This window comes from Siphateles boraxobius, unplaced genomic scaffold (genome assembly GCF_051911475.1).
Source record: "Siphateles boraxobius isolate OS27281-9 unplaced genomic scaffold, OSU_SipBor_1 15, whole genome shotgun sequence".
In the NCBI taxonomy this organism is placed as follows: Eukaryota; Metazoa; Chordata; class Actinopteri; order Cypriniformes; family Leuciscidae; genus Siphateles; species Siphateles boraxobius.
In genome coordinates this window covers 1,748,493-1,770,885 of record NW_027508755.1, presented here as the reverse complement: position 1 = coordinate 1,770,885, position 22,393 = coordinate 1,748,493, and the positions used below count along the sequence as shown (strand labels likewise).

The 22,393-nt window shown below is 38.2% G+C and overlaps 1 protein-coding gene across 3 annotated transcripts in view; it reads left to right on the top strand.

Annotated features, from left to right (window-relative positions):
- cep112 (centrosomal protein 112) overlaps positions 1-22,393 on the top strand; it is a 207,319-nt gene that overhangs the window by 63,919 nt on the left and 121,007 nt on the right. For all 3 annotated transcript variants that reach the window (XM_077230618.1, XM_077230619.1, XM_077230620.1), the window contains one exon: positions 2,689-2,768. In XM_077230618.1, the coding sequence (XP_077086733.1) occupies positions 2,689-2,768 (80 nt within the window). The remainder of the gene's footprint in view (positions 1-2,688; positions 2,769-22,393) is intronic.

The following is a 22,393-nucleotide window of genomic DNA, read 5'->3' as shown; positions in this document are numbered from 1 at the left end:
TCTGTTTTCGTGCAGGCGCAGTGAGGGAAAAAGCACTGAGTTTAGGGCAATCGGTTCGTAGGTCTGCTTCAACTGTGCGATAAAGTCACGAGGAGCGACCAACATTTCTGACATGCCAGAAATTCATGCGATCGTCCGATCGCCTGTCGGTAGAGGTTTACCGCTCTCGTTTCTCCCCGTACACTTCACGAACACTGCACGACAAACGACGCACGACAAGGCTGAAATCGTCCCGACACGAGTCGCACGAGTCAGAATTCGCCTCAAAATCACACCTTAAGCCTCTTCTGGTTCTCTATAAGGGGGCAGCCTAGTCATTATATAATGAAATATCAAAGCAAGAGTCATTGATTTTAAAGAAACATACAGATTCTGTGTACGTGCTTTCGGTAAGCGTGGTTTAGTGAGGTGAGTTGCCTGATTGAAAAAAATCCTGTTAACTTTCATACAAGTCAGGGGTTATTTTTTGTTATTTTTACATTGACTTGCAAATATTACACTTTTTTTTGATTATTCACACCAGATTTTATTATTATATTGAAACAATTGTAATGAACTTGAATCAGTTTAAGAGACTGACCAGTCTTCATAATCACCACCAGTCTCAGAAGCAGTATAAAGCAAAGCAGGCCGTTTGAGTTAAACATAAAAGCATTTCCTCTGCTCTCAATTGCCCTCGTTCACTTTGATGAAGGGAAGATTTGAGGTTGTAAAATCGAGAGCTTGTTACAAGGGCTCTGTTTCCACCTGGTATTAAAGGGATAGTTCACCCAAAAATGAACATTTTTGTCATCATTTACTTTCCCTCAAGCTGTTTCAAACCTGTATGTGTTACTTCTGTTGAACTAACAACAGAAGGTTACCGACATTCTTCAAAATATCTTCTTTTGTGTTCAGCTGAAGAATGAAACTCATACAGGCTTTTTCATCTTATTTCACCAAATCTCTACATCACAGAGTGCAACACACGAATACCATATTCATTCATTCACATTTATTTGAATAGTGCTTTTCACAATACACATCGTTTTAAAGCAGCTTTACAGAAAGTGCACGAGTCCACATCACAATTTACAGTGATCTGTTATCAGAGGAAACTGTCTAAGTTATGTATTTCAGAAATGTACATATACAAATCACACAGTTAGCTAAAAATTTACTAATTTAAACAATGTAATAATTTAAGGGAGAAGCAATGAGCTCATTGAAGTAATGAATATTTGTTTGTTAACAAATGATTATGACATAGAAAATTGGGTTACACTTTATTTTAAGGTGTCTTTGTTACACTGTAATTATGCATTTAAGTACTGAGTAATATTAAGCAACTACATGTACTTACTATAGGGTTAGGGTTTGGTTGAGGGTTAGTTGCATGTAATTATGCATAGGTAATAGTTATTACTATAATAACTACATGTAACATGTAACAATGACACTAAAATAAAGTGTTACCGGGTTTGGTTTGGTTGAGGGTTAGTTAAATGTAATTATGCATACGTAATAGTTATTACTATAGTAAGTACATGTAACGTGTGACAGTGACACTGTAAAACAAAGTGTTACCGTAACTTGTAGCATTGGTGCATGTAATGAACAATTTCATATTACATGACATGTTTGAAAGGAAGTGAATGATAAAGGGTAAAGGGATTTCCACCGCAACCGTTTTAATACAACAGCGACGTTGAACTCATTTGTTTGGTGCGCAAAACCCATAAAAAACACACATTAAGTGAGTGCCGGTGATTAGCGGCTAGCGTTCTGCTACAAATTCAATGTAGTCACAAACATCTTTGACTTCTTCCTAGTGTGATTTCAGTGCTTCAATCACAAGATGTCTTAGACCTCATTTCAACCTGTATTTAGCACTGGCCACTTGTCAAGTCAGCTTTATTTATATAGCGCTTTATACAATACAGATTGTTTTAAAGCAGCTTTACAGAGATAACAGGAAAATAATGCAACAAAGTTTGTTTCCAGAAGAAAAAAGTGTCACAGTCCAGCTTAAGTAATTCAGTGATGATTCGTTTTTGTTTAAAAAAGTTATTAATTTAGTTAATTGCGACTGTGGAGAAAACCCAGGTCAGTTCAGTTCTCATATAATGGTGTCAATGCAGGCAGATCAATAATATAGTTGAATATTGAATTAAATGTCCCCAACTAAGCAAGCCAAAAGCCAAAGGTGTGGAAAAAGGCGACAGTAGCAAGGAACCAAAACTACATCAGGTGACAGAATGGAGAAGAAAAAAACCTTGGGAGAAACCCAAGGAAGCGAATGATTTGCAAATGTGATCCGACCACTAAAACCGCCAGGTGGAAACAGGACTAAGTTGGTATTTGTCAAGTGTTTCCCCAAATGAAAGGGGAGCGTAACGGGACAGTAATAGACCCGACCTGATTGCCCCACTAATTATGAGACTTAATAGGAGCTGCTCCCTTTCAAACGTCTTCAAAGCTCCAGATCTGCCATAAAAAGGGCCGCTTTAATAATTGACACAATCAGGTGAAGGTAAGTTTTAAGATCAGCCTCAGACACCTGGTGCCGTCTTCAAAGGGCCGGTCCGGTTATAAAGCAGGGCCTCTGTCAAGGGCACATCTGCAAAGCACAGGCCTTATATACACCTGCAGGCCAGCACTCGACCTCTGACCTGTTGAGGGATTGACACTTCTGCTGTCCTGTCCCAGTTGCAGACGCTTCAGGCCCAACTGGAGAAGGAACGGGTCGATAGCAAGCGGAAGATCAGCAAGATGGAGGACTCGCTCAGGTAAACTTTATTCAAACTTTTGATTTAACTTTTGATGTAAAATTGATCAATTTCAAAGAAATGCTGTTCTTTCTAAACATTCTAATCATCAAAGAATCCTGAAATAAAAATGTAAATAACTGTTTACCACATTGATGATATTGATAAATGTTTCTTCAGCACCAAATCATCATATTAGAATGATTTCTGAGTGATCATGTGACTCTGAAGACTGGAGTAATGATGCTGAACATTCAGCTTTGATCACAGGAATAAATTACATTTTGTAGTGTATTAACGTAGAAAGAAGTAATTTCAAATTGTAATAACACAAACTTCTGAGCTCTGTTTGATTTTTAAATTGTTTACATCAAGTATTTCACAGAGCCGTGTATTAAGTCATGTTATCATACGTGTATTATTCATTTGAAATATTACGGTTATCGCCAATAGCAGTATATTGCGACACCCCTAATTAACACATTTCATTTTTACAATATTAAAGTTATTGTCAACACGTGTATTGCGACACCCCTACTTTACAATTATTGGTAACTCTTTACAATAAAGTTCATTAGTTAACATTAGTTAATTTATTAACTAACATGAACTAACAATAAGCAATACATTTGTTACAATATTTATTAATCTTTGTTAAAAGTAGTTAATAAAAATACAGCTCATTGTTTTTTCATGTGTAAACACACCCCGCCATCTTTAAAGAACGGGTGACTGTACATACGTCAGGTGACTGTAAATGTGAAAAAACTGTTTCCATTGCGAGTTTTGCGAAATATTCCTTTTTCGAATTGCCTGAAAAAACTCATGCGTAAAACTTTTTTGCGATAAATGTGAGTTTTTGCAAAATTTACATGTTTCCATTAGGCGTATTTTCAAATCGCAATTTCAATGCGCGCAATTTGAAGGGTAATGGCAACACGGCTACAGTCAAGTTCTTATATGTACGCGATATGTAAGTTCTTATTCTGTACGCGAAACAAATGTTTTTAAGGCTGAGGGTGCAAGATCATTTACAACTTTGTACATTAAACAACAATTGTAAAACACAACAAAATTGTCAAAAGTAAAAATTATTGCTTTTTGAACTAAATTAAAGGCAATATTTGCTCAGTCTTGCCTCCTTGACGGCTCTGGAGCTGTAATATCCAGCAGTGCTCCTGTATTGTTGAGTGCTAGCAGAGACCAGTAAAATGTCAACAATCCAGATGAGCTGTTTTCAGCGTTTGTTTATCGGGGAATAAAATACGGCGCAATTGACCAATCAGAATCAAGTATCCCACAGAGCTGTGTAAAAAGTCATGTTATTATACGTGTACTATTCTTTTGAAATATTACGGTTCTTTTGAAATAGTAGGCCAATAGCGGTATATTGCGACACCCCTAATTAACACGATAACGCCATTAAATTTTTTGGATATTAAGGTTATCGCCAATACTACTTTACAATTATTTATGCTATTATTTAGATGCACAGATTCTCATTTGAGTGTCCAAAGGCAATATTTCCCTAGTCTTGCCTCCTTGACGACTCTGTTAATCACTGCGATTTATAACAGTCCTTTACGATTGCGCAGATCTCAGTTGTCATTGATGTCAGACTGTATGACAGTCAAGACGCGCTAAAAACGGACGCATGCTAGTAGATTCGTCTGGAGTTTTACATCATCACTCAATGACTCGTTTTGTAATGTGAGCTGCGTTACACGCGGGATTGAAATGGCGGCTACAAAGAAATCTCTAACGTTAATTTTGGTCACGGCTTGTCTTGAAAAACGGAGACACTTTGACGGTTGTCGTAGGAGAATCACTGCAGAACTGAGAGTTAAATCTTCAGACTTCGATCGCAACGCTCATTAATCGGCTGTTGGTGAACACGTCAAACTAACATTCAAAGACTTCAGATTTTAGCCTTTAGGATTCTTTTAGGATTGGCAAAATTTGGCTAATCGCGGCTAAAATCGCACAGTATGCACCGGCTTTATATCCAGCAGTGCTCCTGTATTGTTGAGTGCTAGCAGAGACCAGTAAAATGTGAGCAATGCTGTGGTCTGGACTGGATTATGGGCTGTGGAAGAGGCTCTGCTCTAAGTCCTGTTTTGGGAAGGCCATCTCCTGGCCCACAGCAGAGTCTTTAGATGTGGAGCCCGTTCCCAACCGCAGGAATGCATTGGGAGATGTGGAAGTGGTTAGGATGGCGTTCTGAGGGAAGCTCGTAGGGTTTGTGTGTCACACACTTCAGGTTAGTTCGCTTTTTCACCGTCACTCACTGGAAAAAAAAGCAAAACTCTGCGTGCCACGTTTAACGTATACCAACCACTTGTTGAGTTTAAGACTGTTAATGTTGTCAACAGCTTTGTTTTCTCTGCTATCACTATACCTTGGCAGGTATTTTGAATTCATGCATTTCAATTTGTCAGATGGCTTCAGTATATGAAGATAGATGTGCTTGTGATATTTGAGGATGCATCAGCATGTACAGATTTTGGTTCAATCAAATATTCAGTGTTGGTTCTGGGAACGTAAACAATGTCTTGACGTCAGAGGAACGCGTTTTAGAAGGTGTGATGTTCCTCAAACGTTCCTTTAACTTAATATTGATTAACAATGAAATGTTATAGGAACGTTGATTTGTAACATTCCAAGAACATAAAAATGTCTGAATGTTAATATAATGTTATCTAAAGGTAAGTATAATGTTCCTGAAACATTCTCTCCATCATTCAAACACCGGCTGTGAACAAGCACTGAGAGAAAGAGAAATAAGAACACAAACTACAACTTTCTTCAGACACAGCCTTCGATGAACTGAAGATAAAATACATTAAATCTCTGAAGATCTGCTTAAAAAACTCCACAAACAGCATTACCAGCTTCAAAACTGCATGCCACGTTTAACATACCCACCAGGCACAGATGTGAGGTTATTTACAATGTCCAAACATTGGTGGAAACTTCCCGTTTAGGTTGAAGAATGACATCAGGTTGGATTCGGCCCACTTGATGAGCTCATCATTGTTTGTTTGTTTGTTTGGCCCTTGTCCTGGTTTATCACGCACTCTTGGCAGCAACTACACGTTTAATTGGATTTCAGTCATTAACTCTGCCAGTGGACATGTGACATCATCGTCGCCTGGAGCACAAGACGTGACTGAATTAAGAGTTTTTACAAGAATACCTTTGCTTGACACACTTTCACAGTTTTCGTCACTTTGTATCACTTTTTTTATCAATGTATGTTTTGGGATCGAAAGCAATAGAGGAAGCTGTACTGTAAATTTAAAGGATAAACTATATACGGAAAGCGAGCAAAAGAACCTTCAAGTCAAAGTGAACGCTTAATAAAACTCAGTATTTTCAATGATTGGTCACTAGCCGACTGAAAATAAAATAAGAAGTATAGGTAACACTTTACAATAAGGTTCATTAGTTAACATTATTTAAGTACCTTAGTTAACATGAACTATGAATGAACAGCATTTATTAATCTTAGTTAATATTAATTTCAACATTTACTAATACATTATTAAAATCAATGGTTGTGTTTGTTAGCATTAGTTAATGCACTGTGAACTGACATGAACAAACAATGACCAGCCTTATTTTTATTAACTAACATTAACAAAGATTAATAAATACTGCAACAAATGTATTGCTCATTGTTAGTTTATGTTAGTTAAAACATTAACTAATGTTAACTAATAAACCTCATTGAAAAGTGTAACCGACATATAGTTATGACTGAAGTATTTTTGATTTTTTTCGTTATGACGATAACGAGATAACGGAAAAAAAACGTTCTCAATATTAAAGAATAGTAGATTGCACACCACAGCTATAATGATTATGATATAGAGAAACGATATAGTTGGGATCACTTTCAGAAAAAAAAATTTTTTCCAGTTGCTGAAAGCTTAATGATGCCGGTGTCGGATTGCGACTGTGGTGTAGCTTGTTATTTGGCGCTTTACTTCTTATGATTGTATTTAGGCTTCAAAATTGATAAATGTTACGTTCATTTGTGAAGATTATCACGATGAACAAATTAGAATCATAAACTTTTGTTTGTCACAGCTTCCCAGACAGCAACATAGTGTCAGCCCAGATCCGGCCCACATCTGGTCCGTGTGGAACCCATGTGTACCGGATCCAGGCCGGATCTGGGCCGACTTTATGTTGCTGTCTGGGTTATTTTCTTCAATAATCCAACAGCCAGTGGAAAAATCTCATTGAGTTTTTGTCGAGGGAACCAGTGTGATGCTGACTTCCAGTTTGACCCACAAAAATACATCATTACTGAAATGCTCTATTGTAATAGACTGAATTAAGATGTCTTTAGCACGATAGCACCACTCACATTCTCTTCAAAGTGTTTTGTTTCACCATCATATATTAGAATAATACAGGACAGTGGAAATTATATAATACAGAAGGATGAATTCACTGTTGTATATCATATTTAAACTACTGCACTGCATTGATCTAACATAAGGCTTGCTACAGTATTTTATTTCTTTGCATCACGAATGATCCATTTTTAGTACAGACCTCCTGGCAGTTTATTGTTGGCTCTTTTGTAAAAAAAAACTGAAATAGGACGACTATTAAACAAAAGAAATCAGGTCTGGCTGTCATTGGCACATATGTAATTTAAAACCATTCCAGGACGTTTTGCATGTCTTGTACCGTCCAGCACAGCGCTTCCTTTCATCTGCTGAATTGTGCCCCCCCCCCCCATGCCGTTGCTTTAAAGTGTCGAGATGAAACGAGTGCCGTTATCTGACGTACGTGTTAGTGCGCCAGACACACACGGCTTAGGATGAATAAATTAGCCCGGCATGAGCAATGAACAACACAGATGCCCATTTGTGTCAATAGGCAGCCGCATTTACGCTGAGTCCTCATCGAGCTAATTAAACAGTCATTGAGCTAACGAGCACCCAGGATCCCTGGTCTGGTTTCTACCTGCCGTTCAGGGTCTTTTGGCCACTTTAAAGTCACCGCTGAACTTCAAACAGCCAGCCAGCGCACACATCAAGAGAGCAACGCCTGATAGCAGAGATCAGAGGATGAGCGGAGACATTTAAACGAGATGAAACCGCATTATATGCTGGCTTGTTGGACACACTTATGTGTGACAGAGAGGAAATGTATGTAATATTTAGCATGGCTTGCATCATTTGTGCTTTTTTTTTGTTTTGTTGCATATGTAGGCGTTTGCGTGCCCTTTTGATATGCACATGTGAATTTAAACATGTATATGCATGCAGACACAAGCAGCTGGTGTGCTGTTTGTTTGTCCCGAGCCCCCTTTCCATCAAAAGAGGCTCCCCCTTCCCAATGCAAATGAGAATTGGTGCATTGTTTAACTTTCCGTTGCTATGGAAATACCATTGGAAAAAAAAAAGTTAGCTCTTGTCTGTCTGATCATCAGAGGAAATGCATATACATGACAAACAATTGTGCTCTGAATGTTCACACTTTAGATGTTATTTTGACGGAAGTGATACAGAACTTGAATCAGGTTTATTTCCTTTCATGCTTGGATTCGCTTGGAAAGATGCTCGATTGCTTTGCATCTATCCCTATTTAAACTCACATTTGCAAACAGCAGAGTCACATACACAGGCCAACTCAGTTCCCATCACTGCAAATGGCAGGACAATATGTTTGTCCTAAAATGCGGCGTGACTGTAAGCGTAAACTCGCATGAGGGGAGTGCCACAGAGATATGTGCTTGGCCCGACTGTGTTGTCCCACGTCTGCAGCTGCGGATCTCTTTGAGTCTCGGCTTCGGCCCAGTCCAGGGGCACATCCCTGGGGATTCAGAGGCCAACATCAAACGGGCTAATCACTGCAGTCCCGCTGGATCAGACGGAGGATAAGAATAGGCAAGAAAATAAACCAGCTGGCCCTAAACTCGTCCTCTTTTTAAAGACTACAGTGTCGCATTCCCTGGATGAACTGCAGATTAAACTCATCATTTGTATTTGTGCAAATCTCTACCAAAACATGCGTTTGCTGAGCTCATACAGACATAGAAGAGGCTAATTAATGTCTGTGTGTTGTGATATTGTCACGTTTGTGTTCAGTTAGTTTCAATTTCGTGGACTCTTAGGTAGGGGTTGCACGATCCACCTTTTTTGCCTCCGATACCGATTCCGATACCTGGGACTCAGTATTGTCCGATACCGATCCGATCCAATACTAAAATAATAATTAAAAAAACAGTGCCAAATTACCTAATAAACTGTATCTGTATGCCTCACTGTGGGGAAGGGACTGGGATTATTCTTTTGTTAAAGGCATCAAAGATTGACTTAAACATTATTTTCCTTACTTTGTAAAACAATACAGACAAAATATATTCTATATAATTAAAAGACATTTATTTTTAAATTTAAAGCGCAACTTTTTAATGAAGCAGCAACATAGATTGGACAGAACATCTAAGGCTATCAATAAACTGCCATTCCGCAAAAAATATTGTAATATGAAAGGCTCCAATTCAGAGCGGCACGAAACCTTATGCGCATCCCGTGCGCAGAATGATGCGGTCGAAGCAACAAGGAGTCACGGCGCGCAGCGCGTCGCATTGAAAAGTTCAAAGCACAAAAGTAAGATATACATATATTTCTTTATTTATTCATTAGTTTGAGCCTTTTAACAGTTTTAAATTTCAGTTAATGGGCGCGTGAAGAGCAATTATATCGCTCTCTACTTCAGTGTTGTGATCACTGATCAGTTGTGTTGTGATCTAACAGACACCCGGTAGAAAGTAACATGTGAAACTCCAGCACGTTAAAGTCCTTTTATGCAAACCATAGACCTTTATCTACAGATCTACAGTATAATAATAGGAACATTGACTCATCTTGGAGAGAGTTTCATCGTGTTGACTGTTTTACCCGAGCGCGACGCGCTGTTTGAGTGCTGAGAATGACTGACAGCCGCAGCGGAGGGAAGCACTTAGGTGAAGGTTAATTTAACGATTTAAATCGGTACCTCACATTAAACTATATGTAATGGCTTCAGAAAACTTGGAATATAGTACACAGAAACATTATAGTGCTTTATAATGTTTTTGTGCCTTTTGTGTTGTATAACAATAACATTCGTAGTCTACAATATCGGATCGGATTTGGATGGTCTCGTCTGGCGATACCCGATCCGGCAAATATTGCTAGTATCGGAGCAATACCGATACTGAGTATCGGATCGGCGCACCCCTACTCTTAGGGGTATGTTTACTCGACAATGATATATGCTTTAAATGGAGAAGTTTTTCCTTTGAGTTTTTTCCGTGTACAGACGAAACCATTGTCAAAACGATCCCCATTCACACGGATCCGTGAAAACCACTAAAAACGCTGTATTCTGCTGCCAGGCCAGTAGATGGCGATGAAACACTTATAGACTGAACACGTAATACGCATGTGCATGACGTCATCGTCAGAGATTCGCGTTTTTATTGTTTTAGACGGAGACTGTTTTCAAAAACTTGCACTTTGAAACCCGTTTTCAAAAGTTTGCGTTTTCAGGCGCCCAAAACGCCATTATCGTGTAAACGAATGGCCAAAACGCATAAAAAGTTTTACATTTTTAGTGTCGTGTAAACAGCCCCTTAGTTTGTTTGTCTTCAGTCATATGTTTCCTTTGTTCTCATTTCCCGCAACCATGGACATGCGTTCATCACAGCTGTTCGTCATTTAGTTCATTACTATCGGTATTTAAGTTGTTCGCCTTCACTTAGTGTTTGTCCGGTCTCGTTTAAGGTACGCACTGTGTAGGTTGTGTTTTCTTCATTTACCTGTTCCTTGAATCTCCTGTGAAGCGTATTAAAGCACTATTTATCTTCATCTTTGTCTTTGTGTGTTTGCCACAACCCCATGCTGACAGATATGTATTTTTGTCAGTCTGAGTTGATGCTCCAAGCCAGGGAGAGTCAGTTTTTAGGGTGTGTTTGGAATTGCATACTACTCCTACTATTTTTGCATTATGCCTAGTGTATGAACTTTCTGTTTGCATGTCTGGGTAAACTTCTACATTTGCACACTGCATGAAATATTTATCACACAATGCAATGCAATGCAATGCATGCTACCTGACAGTTTATTACAATATTGGTGTAAAAATACATAATGGTTTGTAAACAGAGATTGTTGGTTTACTATCAGGCCTGCGATGCATATATCTGGTGCACTTTTAGGGTTCACAATTAAGATCTCCAACCCATGTTCAGTGTGCAAATTGAACAAAGAAAAAGGTTGTATTGACTTTAAAAAGGGCTCAAACCTCTTTTTAGCTGTGATAGTGTTTCAGTCAATGCACTACTAGTAATAATAATGTTTTAATATTATGTTCAAATTTATTTTGATGGAAACTGCAGTCGAGCTTTTATTTTGGCAGAAAACAAGTTTTATTTTGGCAGGCAAACACAAAGCCTAACCACACTTTAGATTTTAGTTTGTTTGACAGCAATGGTGCAAAACACGACATTCAAGACCTTTTTATGTTATTATGAGAAGTTTAAATACATTTTCGGCCACCAGTCTAGTTGATCTATTTGTGGCGGTCAATCCTGATACTGTGATCAATGTATGGGAAGCAGCGTGCATAAAATGTTGCCATTATTTAAAGACATCGGTAATATTATTAGCTATAATATTTTTTTACGGTCTCAAGTTTTTCCAGACAATGAATATGAAGGTGTTTCTTAAACTATGATCACATTATCACTTTTAATTTTTTGCTTCATTATGAATACAATTTCTACTTCTACTTTTTGTTATTGGTTTTATATAAAAGTCACATTTAAAAAAAATTTATTTGAAATTCAATGCCTTAATAATTTATTTTAGCTACTTTTCAAATAAATTGTATGTATAGATTGTGTTGCTACTTTTTAAAACCTATTTAGTGTTTAAAAACTGCTAATGTAAGAGTGAAATAAGCATAAACCATTTAATTTGTAAACAATTATTCACATACATTGTATACAGTCTCAGTCATGGTGCTATTTCAGTATAAACCGCTTTTTTAAAAATCATTTCCTATAAAGGTTTTGTCAAATTCTTCAAAAAGTATGAGACAATTTTAACAATTTTTTAAATTTACAATACTAAATATGGAATTAGCCTTAGCAAAATGAAGACACTCGTCATTTTGTTCCAGAAATATCTACAATGTCATTTTCACCACAGAATGTGATGTTTTGGGAAATGTTCATAATGTTTCAGAAAGATTCTTCATTGTTATTGGAAAAATTATATAAACTAGTGAAAGTGCAAGAGTTTTTGCCAAGTGTCTCAAACATGTTGAAGAAACACGCATGGCCTTCATCTCGGCATAAGGATGAGTTTCTTCTTGATTGAAACTCTGCAGTATTGCTCTCGGCAGTAAACAGTTCACATGTGTTGCTGTGCAGAAGCTTTCATTTCTGATTGTGGATAGATGATTGAAATCTGATCTCCTCTTTGATCTGCTAAGTTGATTCAAATAGACGCTTGTGCAACTCGCCTAAACACCACAAACACGCAGAGAAGTTACAGGCACACGACGTTCTGCTGCGTATGTGACAAGAACACACACTTTTATTCCCCTCATCTGTTTTTACTTTTTTGCAATTATCTGCACTATTTTGTTTTTTAAACTTCGCATTGTTTATGAGTTATGGCCTGCATACATGTGCGTCTAACACATGCCCGATGTTCTGGAGCATTACTATAAATTAATGATTCCAAAGTGTCCAAAAACACATTGAGAGAAGGCTGTTGCTGGGAGAGAAACGGGAGGCGTATGAATGGAGAAAACAGCTCGCTGGTTCATGCATCTGAAAGCGTTTAAATCCAACACAGTCACACTTTCCACAGAGCAAAACATGCATGCCATCGGCATCGTCCTGTAGGGGGCGCCACACAAACACACTGATCAACAGGAATAACCGAAGCTGAATGCGAAGAGCAAATTCCTCATGTTTGGAATTTCCTCTGGAAGTTTTAAAGGGATGCAGATGTTGTTTTCTTGTATCGTACGCAAAACCACATCGTTGAATAATCGGCCCACACTTAAAGCAGGAGGCTTATGGTGTGTGTGTGTGTGTGTGTGTGTGTGTCACTGCATGTGTCCTCAGCACCGGGAATGACATTAATTAAGAGGCGTCCCTGAGTGTAATCCCACCCAAGAGTCACACACTTCACTGATTCAGCAACACACACCCCTGGTGGTCCACACACACAACAATCACGACCCCAAAAAATGTGGGTCAAATAAGTAAATGCATTTCTATTTGGGTCAATTCCAAAATTAAAAGAATAAAACAAACCTTTTAGCAGTTTAACAGTCAGATTTCACAAACGCTTGCCAGATATTTTTCTCACCATCAAAGCCTGTCGAAGGGAATATTTTCGACAGCATGCAGGCAGTCTGAAAGAAGAGTGATGCATGTTGATTTCATGATCCTGCACTGGAAAACTGGCGTACTGAACTGATATCAGTATTATGTGGCATTCACTTGACCAAACCTCATCATGCATTTCATTTAGAAAGTGCTGTCCTGTTATCGCCTTGTGCATTAAAACATTTGTCACGAGGTTGTTGGCGTTGATTCTCGAAAGTTTTTTTAAGTCTTTAAAGCGTTAAAAGCCATGAACAAAGCTATAAGATGAATCGCAACACTACAAACTTGTATTTGGAGAAAATAAGCAATACAGTGTACTTAACCAGGGAAAGAACTACACAACTATGATGCATTGTGAATGACAATCAAATAAAAAATGATAGAAAACTAGTGTCCTGGTTACATGTTACATGTACTTACCATAGTAATAGCAGTAAATTATGCATGATTACATGTAACCAAACCCTAATCCTTCCTTAACCCTATAGTAAGTACATGTAGTTGCTTAATATCACTCAGTGCTTAAATATATAATTACACTGTAACAATGACGTTAAAATAAAGTGTAACCAGAAACTATGAATTGAAAGTTGTCGATTATATCTATAGAAACAATATATTTTAAGTTTGTACAATATAACAATACAATATAAGTTTACTGCAAAAAATATGCATATCAAATAAAATGCAAATATTTAGAGAATCATATTGACTTGAGAATCAGCTTGATTATATTGACTGATTATATATAACTCTCTGATTAATTGGAAATTTCTGTTCAGCAACATCATGGATAATGTAGTTTTTCACCGCGCATTTAGCTGGTTATTTAAAAACAATAAGTTCATGCAAACAGATAGCTTTAACAAAAGCATATACCGTTGATTCACAACCTTGGAACTCTTTAAGGGTTTATAAGCGATTGTTAATAATCATTTTAATTTAAAGAGTTTTTAATTCCGGAACCCCGCTGTTGCAAGAGGGAATACCAAGTGAAGTTCATTGCATTGTGGGATAATTATGCTTTGTAGAATACTGCAGATTTTGACAAATGTAGTAGACCATCCATGTATTAAAACACCAATAGTCTCATGTCTTTCCTTTATTGCATAAGTGTGAAATTGCTGTAAAAGTGGCATCATTGAACTGCCCACTCTTAGTGCTGGGCGGTATGACCCACAATCCATATCATGGTGTTTTACTAAATTATACCACGGTATATGACGGTATTTGATTTTTCAAGCATGACTGGGTGTTAACCACATTTTCTCCTGATTGAGAGAGGAAATACTGCAGTAGATTGACTTAGAATGCCCTATTTTACTGTCATGAGTGAATATTGTAGAAAAAGCCACACTAGTATTAATACAGGTTTGCACAAAATGATGCTGTTTATAAAGAGGTCCTGCAGGAGGTGCTGTAGGAGGAGCAGAAACAGCTGTTTCCCAGGTAACGGCTGAACACAAAGCGGTTTCCACGGTAACGGCTGAATTCTAAGCGGTTTCCCCGGTAACGGATGAACACAAAGCGGTATCCATGGTAACGGATGAACACTAAGCGGTTTACCCGGTAACGGCTGAACACAAAGCGATTTCCAAGGTAACGGACGAACACAAAGCGGTTTCCATGGTAACGGATGAACACTAAGCGGTTTACCCGGTAACGGCTGAACACAAAGTGGTTTCCACGGTAACAGCTGAACACAAAGTGGTTTCCATGGTAACGGCTGAACACTAAGCGGTTTCACCGGTAACGGCAAACCGCAAAGCAGTTTTCTCGGTAATGGCTAAACACAAAGTGATTTCCGCGGTAACGGCTGAACACTAAGCGGTTTCCCTGGTAACGGCTGAACACAAAGTGATTTCCGCGGTAACGGCTGAACACTAAGCGGTTTCCCCGGTAACGGCTGAACACAAAATGGTTTCCGCGGTAACGGCTGAACACTAAGCTGTTTCCCCGGTAACGGCTGTACACAAAGTGGTTTCCACTGTAACGGCTGAACACTAAGTGGTTTCCCCGGTAACGGCTGAACACAAAGCAGCTCAGTGCTCATAAACGCTGCTTTATCAGGAAAGATAAAGAAAGATTCAATTAAAATAAAATCGAAACATTTCTAAAGACAGTCAGTTCCCTGCAAAAATACATTTATATAAAAACACCCGCGCCACATTTTAACTTTGAAACGTGCAGTGCTCATGTTTATTCAACGATGTCAATGCCAACCACAAATAGATTTTCCGAAAGGCTGGAAACACTGCAAAATAATTTGACTGCTATCAATTATAGTTTAACGATCCGTCTTCACTTCACGCTAGTAATACCCAACGCTGTTAAAGCGAAATACACCGGTATTGTTGTATATTAAAAATTCATATCATTACAAAAATAAACACCGGTTTTCGGTATGAACCGGTATACCGCCCAGCACTACCCCCTCTATTACACTTGTGTTATCGCCAAGTCAGCATAAATCTACACCCCAATGGGTGAATTGTTTATTATTTTTTGTATAGTCACACTAAAACCACGTTTTTCTAAGTACATTGAAAAACAATGGAAAGACATGAGTGGGGCGGCACGATGCGACAAATGCAAATAAAACCCATTATAATCAGTGATGCTGTCTACACTATTAAGTGGTGTAACGCGACAAATGCAAATAAAACCCATTATAATCAGTGATGCTTGTCTACACTTGACAAATTCCTGACAGTAAATTTATGCTTCGTTCTATTTCTGATGCACTTCAATCGCTCACGCTACTTCTGACATGAAGGACAAATGTATTTGTGCATGTGCAAGTCTTTTTCTGTGCGTTTCTGGCTCTCGGGGGACAGAGGAATGAGGCTCTCCTCTTTTTGAAAATTTCAGCATTGAGTTTTCTCTCTGGCTTTAATGTGTTGCCTCTCTTTCGGGCCCCAGCTTTGATCTGGGTCTGGATGTGTTATCATTCCGTCATGATGAGCTCATGGAGTGGACGGCCTTTGGCTTCGCACTGGTGTGGAGAGGTGTAATCCACCTGGAATCCATATGTCTCTCCCAGTGTGTTTATAGCCCACGTCCAGAGAGACTGATGTTGGCCAAGTGGGAGTCTAATATAAAGATCCCGCGTATGTAAAGCTCTTTAGCCTTACGACTCCCCTCATGCAGATGCTCAATGATATATTGAAAATATACAGTATTATTGTTATTTTACAGTGCTCTTGTTACACATTACATGTAGTTAATATAGTAATTAATATAAATTGTGCATAATTACATGCAACTAACCCTAATCTACATCCTAGCCCTATAGCAAGTACATGTAGTTAATTATCACTACTCAGTTCTTTATCATATATTATATTCTTATTATTATAGCCAATATACAATTAAGCAGTGATATCTCTAGTTACTTTCATAATTTATAGACAGACTCCCAACGAGATCAAACATGAATCGATTCATGTCGGAAAGATCCTGCTGGATAAACTTGATTTTCAACAGGATGTTTTGTGCTTTTGGATAATTTGGAGTCTTTATTAGTGCTTTAATTGTATTAAAACAATGTTCTGCTGGTCAAAAAAATAAAGTCCATATCCTATTAAGAATCATGGTAGTTCTGTTGGGAGTTTATATATATATAAATATTGTTTTTTATATTTTCTAGTTTTAGCATATCTTCCCCAAAATGCATGGCTCATTATTATACTTATGTTATCGCTGAGTCAGCATAAATCTACACTTTAATGTACTGAATTGCGGGTGAGTTGCGTATTCTTTTTTTGTACCGTCACTCAAAGCCGTGTTTATTGTGGCGTCCTTCATGGGTCACAAGCCCAGGTTCCTTCAGGCCGTGTGTGCCAGAGACTCAGGCGTCTGACGGGTTGAACTCAGCCTGAATGAAAATGAATGGGTGCGTTTGTGTGGCCATAGCGTTTGAATTAGCAGCATCTCCAGTCTTATTTACAGTACGAGCTCCCCATCGAAGCGTCCTGCTCTCCACATTGGAGGCGTCCTGTGGTTAAGGAGGTTTGGAAAATTGACCCTCCTTGTCTGACTTGTGGCTAGGCGGAAGCACTGTCGCCCTTTCCTTAAGTCCCTTCCTTCTGCTTTTCCCCCAAAAAAAATCCCCTTAAAGAGTGCAGGATGAGAAGGATTTCCTCTGGTTTGACGGCACATCTTTAATTTGAGTCTGCTCGTCTTCCACTCTTCTCCGAGCTCAAACCTCTGCGGAGCTGGCATTCCCCGTTCCCTGCCGCGTTGCTTTATTTGTCCTTCTCATCTCACTTCTTTCTGTGACGGATGGTGACGAACTGTCTGCTCTTCTTACACACCCTCGGTCAGGCTTTGTTGCCTTCTCACACAAATACACACCTTCATACAACCCAGAAGTTCAACCTTTACATTGTACTTTTTTTTTTTTTTGCTTAAAGGTGCATTGTGTAATATTTAGGAGGATCTGTTGACAGAAATGCGATATCATGTACATAACTATGTTTTGAGTGGTGTAAAAAGACCTTACTTAATGAACCATTATGTTTTTATTGCCTAAGAATGAGCCGTTTCTGTCTACACACACCGCGGGTCTCCTTACATCGACATGTTTCTACCGTGGCCCTGAATGGACAAACGTGTTTCGTCACTATGTAGTTCTTTGTGCAAAGAAGCGAATAAAACACTGACACAATGATAAACAGGTAACAATAATATTCGCAATAACATGTGACCGGTCACGGAAACTAGGGACACAAGTCGGTTCTGGGGCATTTTGATTTATTCATAGATTCTGAAAGTGTAATCTCCAAGCTTTCCAACGATGTGTAACATGTGGAAATCTGATAATATTTGGAGAAGTTGTGGCTATTTGAAGCTAGGCACTTAAAAAAGCTCAAATATGAGAAAACGACCTCTAAAGATTGTGCGGTTCTCACCTGTCTCTGCTGCTAGGAGTGACAATAGGGCTCATTTACATCTCATCTAGATAAGCCATACCCCCTGTAAAGCTCCCCTCTGTGCTTTACAGCTTTTTTTGCACTTCGAATGAGTGCACTTCTGCCGCACTAGGCGAAAAACAATTGTGCTGCCCCTCTATTTGCAACGTACCAGCAACAACACAAAAGACCAATATGCCATATAGCCTGCATATAACGCAAAACCAGCAACAACACACAAAGACCAATATGCCATATACATATAACGCAAAACCAGCAACAACACACAAAGAACAATATGCCATATACATATAACGCAAAACCAGCAACAACACACAAAGACCAAAATGTGTGCCCAAAATGTCAACAATATTAAAGTTTATGCAGGAGGCAAATGCCTGCTGGCATTTTTCTTTAAGCAGTCATGACAGGAATTTTCCAAATAATCACATTTCACCTCCTCAAATTACTGTTGCAAATCTCTTTACACCACTTTCTTATGTGCGTATACACACACAAATGAAATGTCCGCAAACACATCAGCAGGTTCAGCATCTTAAATAACGACTAAAGAGCAAATGAAGCTTAACTTACATTTCAGAAACGCGCACGGCGGGCCTTCATCGCAGCAAAGGTCTTAACTGCATCCTCTATTTCGATTCTCTGTGCCAGTTCATGTTCTATGGAGATTGTTGCCAGTCCATTAACTCTGTTCCCTGTTCACCAAACGTTCCCCATTCAAAGCAATCGGGACGTCACATATGAAACAGCCAGCCACCGCTGTCAGGGAGCCGAGCCGCCGTATTCAGGCACTGAGGGCGCGTGCGCCGCACCCATAACTCCGGTTCAGTTTCCAGAGCCCACGAAGTGCGGCGAAAACATTTTCGGTGTAACTGCCACGGTTCATTTCGTCTGCAACAATCTTTGCGGCATCCATCTTCATTGAATTTTGATATCAGATAGAGCCGGCCAGAGCACAGCATAATAAGTAGCCATGCGGTTCACTTGGAGGGCGGGGGCAAAAGCGCCGGGTTATTCAGTATGGATATACACACAGACAATGACACGCCGCGCCCCTACTGCATGCTAGAATCTCCGAAAACAAGCCGATTTCAACCTCAAAATGTAAGCTTTTAAATATACCAATACTGCTATCTCAAACATGGAGAGGCTTCTTCGTGATTTCAATTAACAGATTCTGCAAAAAATTGAAATTCACCAATTTTGAAAAAAAACTCTTCTTTCTCATTTTGCTCGAAAGTTGTGCTGCCGAATTGTGTCCCTGGTTTCTGTGACGGGTCACATATAGTTTTACTGAATAATTAAGTTAACCCAATTGTAAAGAAATTTCATTGCTGAACTGGCTACTCTCTACTGTCTCAGACGATGACATCACTTCCTGTCGGCCACCGTAACTTCTGTTGGGTGCAATTCACAACCTCACCACTAAAATGCCGCTAAAATTACACAGTGCACCTTTAAGTCTCCAAATCTGACGTTTGAAAAGATAAAGCCACTAATTAACTTCACATACTTTTAAGTGAAGAGATTCTGAGATTAGCAAAAATATTGTTTTGCTGTAAGCAGAGTAAATTGCACATGCGTTGGGCTGTAGAGAGTGGTAATCAATACAATATAAAAGTACACAGTGCACCTTTAACAACTTTTTGAGTTATCTTTTTACATTGCCTCAGTTAAGTTGTATTTACTTGGAATATTAAGTATTTTCAGCTCGACAAATTTAGTTATTTGAACTTATAAAGATTTGTCACGCTGAAAACACTTAATATTCTAAATAGAACTTAACTGAGTCAGTGGAAATTAATAAACCAGAAAGTTGTTAAGTGAACACAAACACTTTTACTGTGAACTTTTGCACTGAAATCGTAAAAAAAAGTTCACTTTACTTTCACAAAAGTTATTCTAACTAAACTTTATAAGCTCAAATAACTTTAAATTCGACAAGTTGTACATACTTAATATGTTGAGTTAATAAAACTTAATGCAGTCAGTGCAAAAAAAGATATCTCAAAGTTAAGTTGGGTGAACAAATTTACAAATTGAAACTTCTGACAACATGTAAAGTCATATCGATATTGAAATATCTGAAACTCTTACGCAGAATAGATACACAGGAGACCAGCTGCACATTATCTCTCATCTCGCTGACAACGAGTGACACACAAACCCTCCTCTCTCTCACTCCTTTCATTTGCTCTGGATGAATATTGGCGTTTGTGTGGGATTGCGTGTATTGCGCATAATTTTGTGCTCACACCCAAAGTGGCACATAAAGACAAAGTATATTGGCTATATAAAACAGTTTAATGGATCTGTGCGTCGGGTCTTAAAGTGACAGCAGCCTAATATACCGGCCGACAAATTATGAGATAATATTAAAAATAACTATATGTCAGTTTTTCCCCTATGATATCGATGTCAAAATTCTGGCCAGTGAAAATGCTGAGTGGCCAGTAACTTTAGAAAACCACTCAACACAGTGGCTGGTGAGCAAAAAAAGTGAATGTCAAGTCCTGGATGTTTAGCCCCTTTTTCTGTTCTCAAAACAACGCAGTATTCATTGGTACACATTTTGTTTATTACAGAGTATAGTAGGAGAACGTAGGATACATTGGATGTGTTGTTGAGTTCAAAGCCATTGAAAGGGGTTTGGAGATGCGTTTCTCTAAGTAACTTGACATGCTATCTTAAAAGTGTGGCATATATGACACAAGCCCTGAGAAACCAGACAACTAGGTGTGTAACAATATATCGTGTCTCAATATATTGCAACACAAAAATGCAACATTATGTATCGTGGATTGTGACGATACATGTATCGTGGATTGTGACGAAATATGTATTACACTAAAACAATGTAAAATAGAATTTTTCCTCACACAGTATTTTGTTAATTTCGGGTGAACTATACACCCGAAATAAAAGTACTATGTGAGGAAAAATTCTAATTTACATAGTTTTAGTGTCAGTATTATATTCAACTGCTATATATAATGTTGAATTTAATGTATAATAATGCAATGGGGGAATATGTATGTAAAAAGTAGCCTACATTATTTTAAATATATCTAGTCACTGAAAGAGTACAAACATATTCATGAATATGTTTATTCTGGTGACACTATTGTCCTGTGCTTTGGGTTTCACAACCATGTGGGTCTCTGTGCTTTTATCCATCAGGAATTGATTGGATGAGAAATAGTGTAATTAGAGGGGAGGGTTTGAGAAAGAGGGATTTGGTGACGTCAATCAAAAAATAAAGTTGTTTCAGTGACAAAGTAAGGGCTGGGTCACACAGAACAGCAAAGGTTAATGACACACACCTAGTACGTGTTTACATTGAAAAACAATGGAAAACTAGCGGAGCACACATAAAGAAAGAGAAAAGGAGCAGCTTTGTTGAGTATGTTTAATGTAATATGTGATTGGTGCTATTGTAATGTCTACACCTTAAAGATGGATAGACACACAGAAACGAACCTCTAACTAACTAATCCTCTCAGCGAGCGGCTCTTTCTTCTCTCTGGAGCTCTGAATGTTCAGAAAGTGCTATTTTTGTGGCTTCGTCTTTTTCTTGTTTCTTTCTTGTTTAGACGCCTGTTTTCTTCTTTCTTTCTTTCTTTCTTTCATTCTTCCAGTGTTTTTTTGTGTGCTGGTTGCTCCACATCAGAGATGTGCAGAAGGTTCTTTTGTGTTTGCTCTGCCCTGAAGGCATTCATGTTGCAAGACAGATTAATAATTACAGACTACACAACAGTCAGGGAGAAACAATTTCTAGATCTTTTGATGTCAAACATGAGAGAGACCAAAATTACACAGAAAAGAGGCCATAGAAAAAGAAAAAAGGTCCCCGACTTTTTTTTTGCATTTGTTTTGTTTTTAATTTCCTCTTATTGTTATGTCTCTTTTTTATGTGTATGCTAAATGAGACGATAACTAAAGAAGGATGATCTGATGATGTTAATTTAGAGAGCGTGTTTTTATATGTATGTTTTGTGTTTGTGGAGCATTTGTAATATTTAGTGTAAAAATATTATTATTATAGTTATAGTTATTACTGTAAATCATTATTAACAAAATTATGGATGCACCAATATGAAAGTTTAGGCCGATACCGATAACCGATAATTCTTTATATTTGATAGATGATAACCGATATATTGGCCGATAAATCTAAATCCAAATTTTTATATAATTTTTGAGAGCCTGATTACAAAAAGTCTCAACATTAAAATCCATGTCCCAAACACACTGAACCGTATTTTCCTTTTTCTGAAATGATTCCCATCATATTT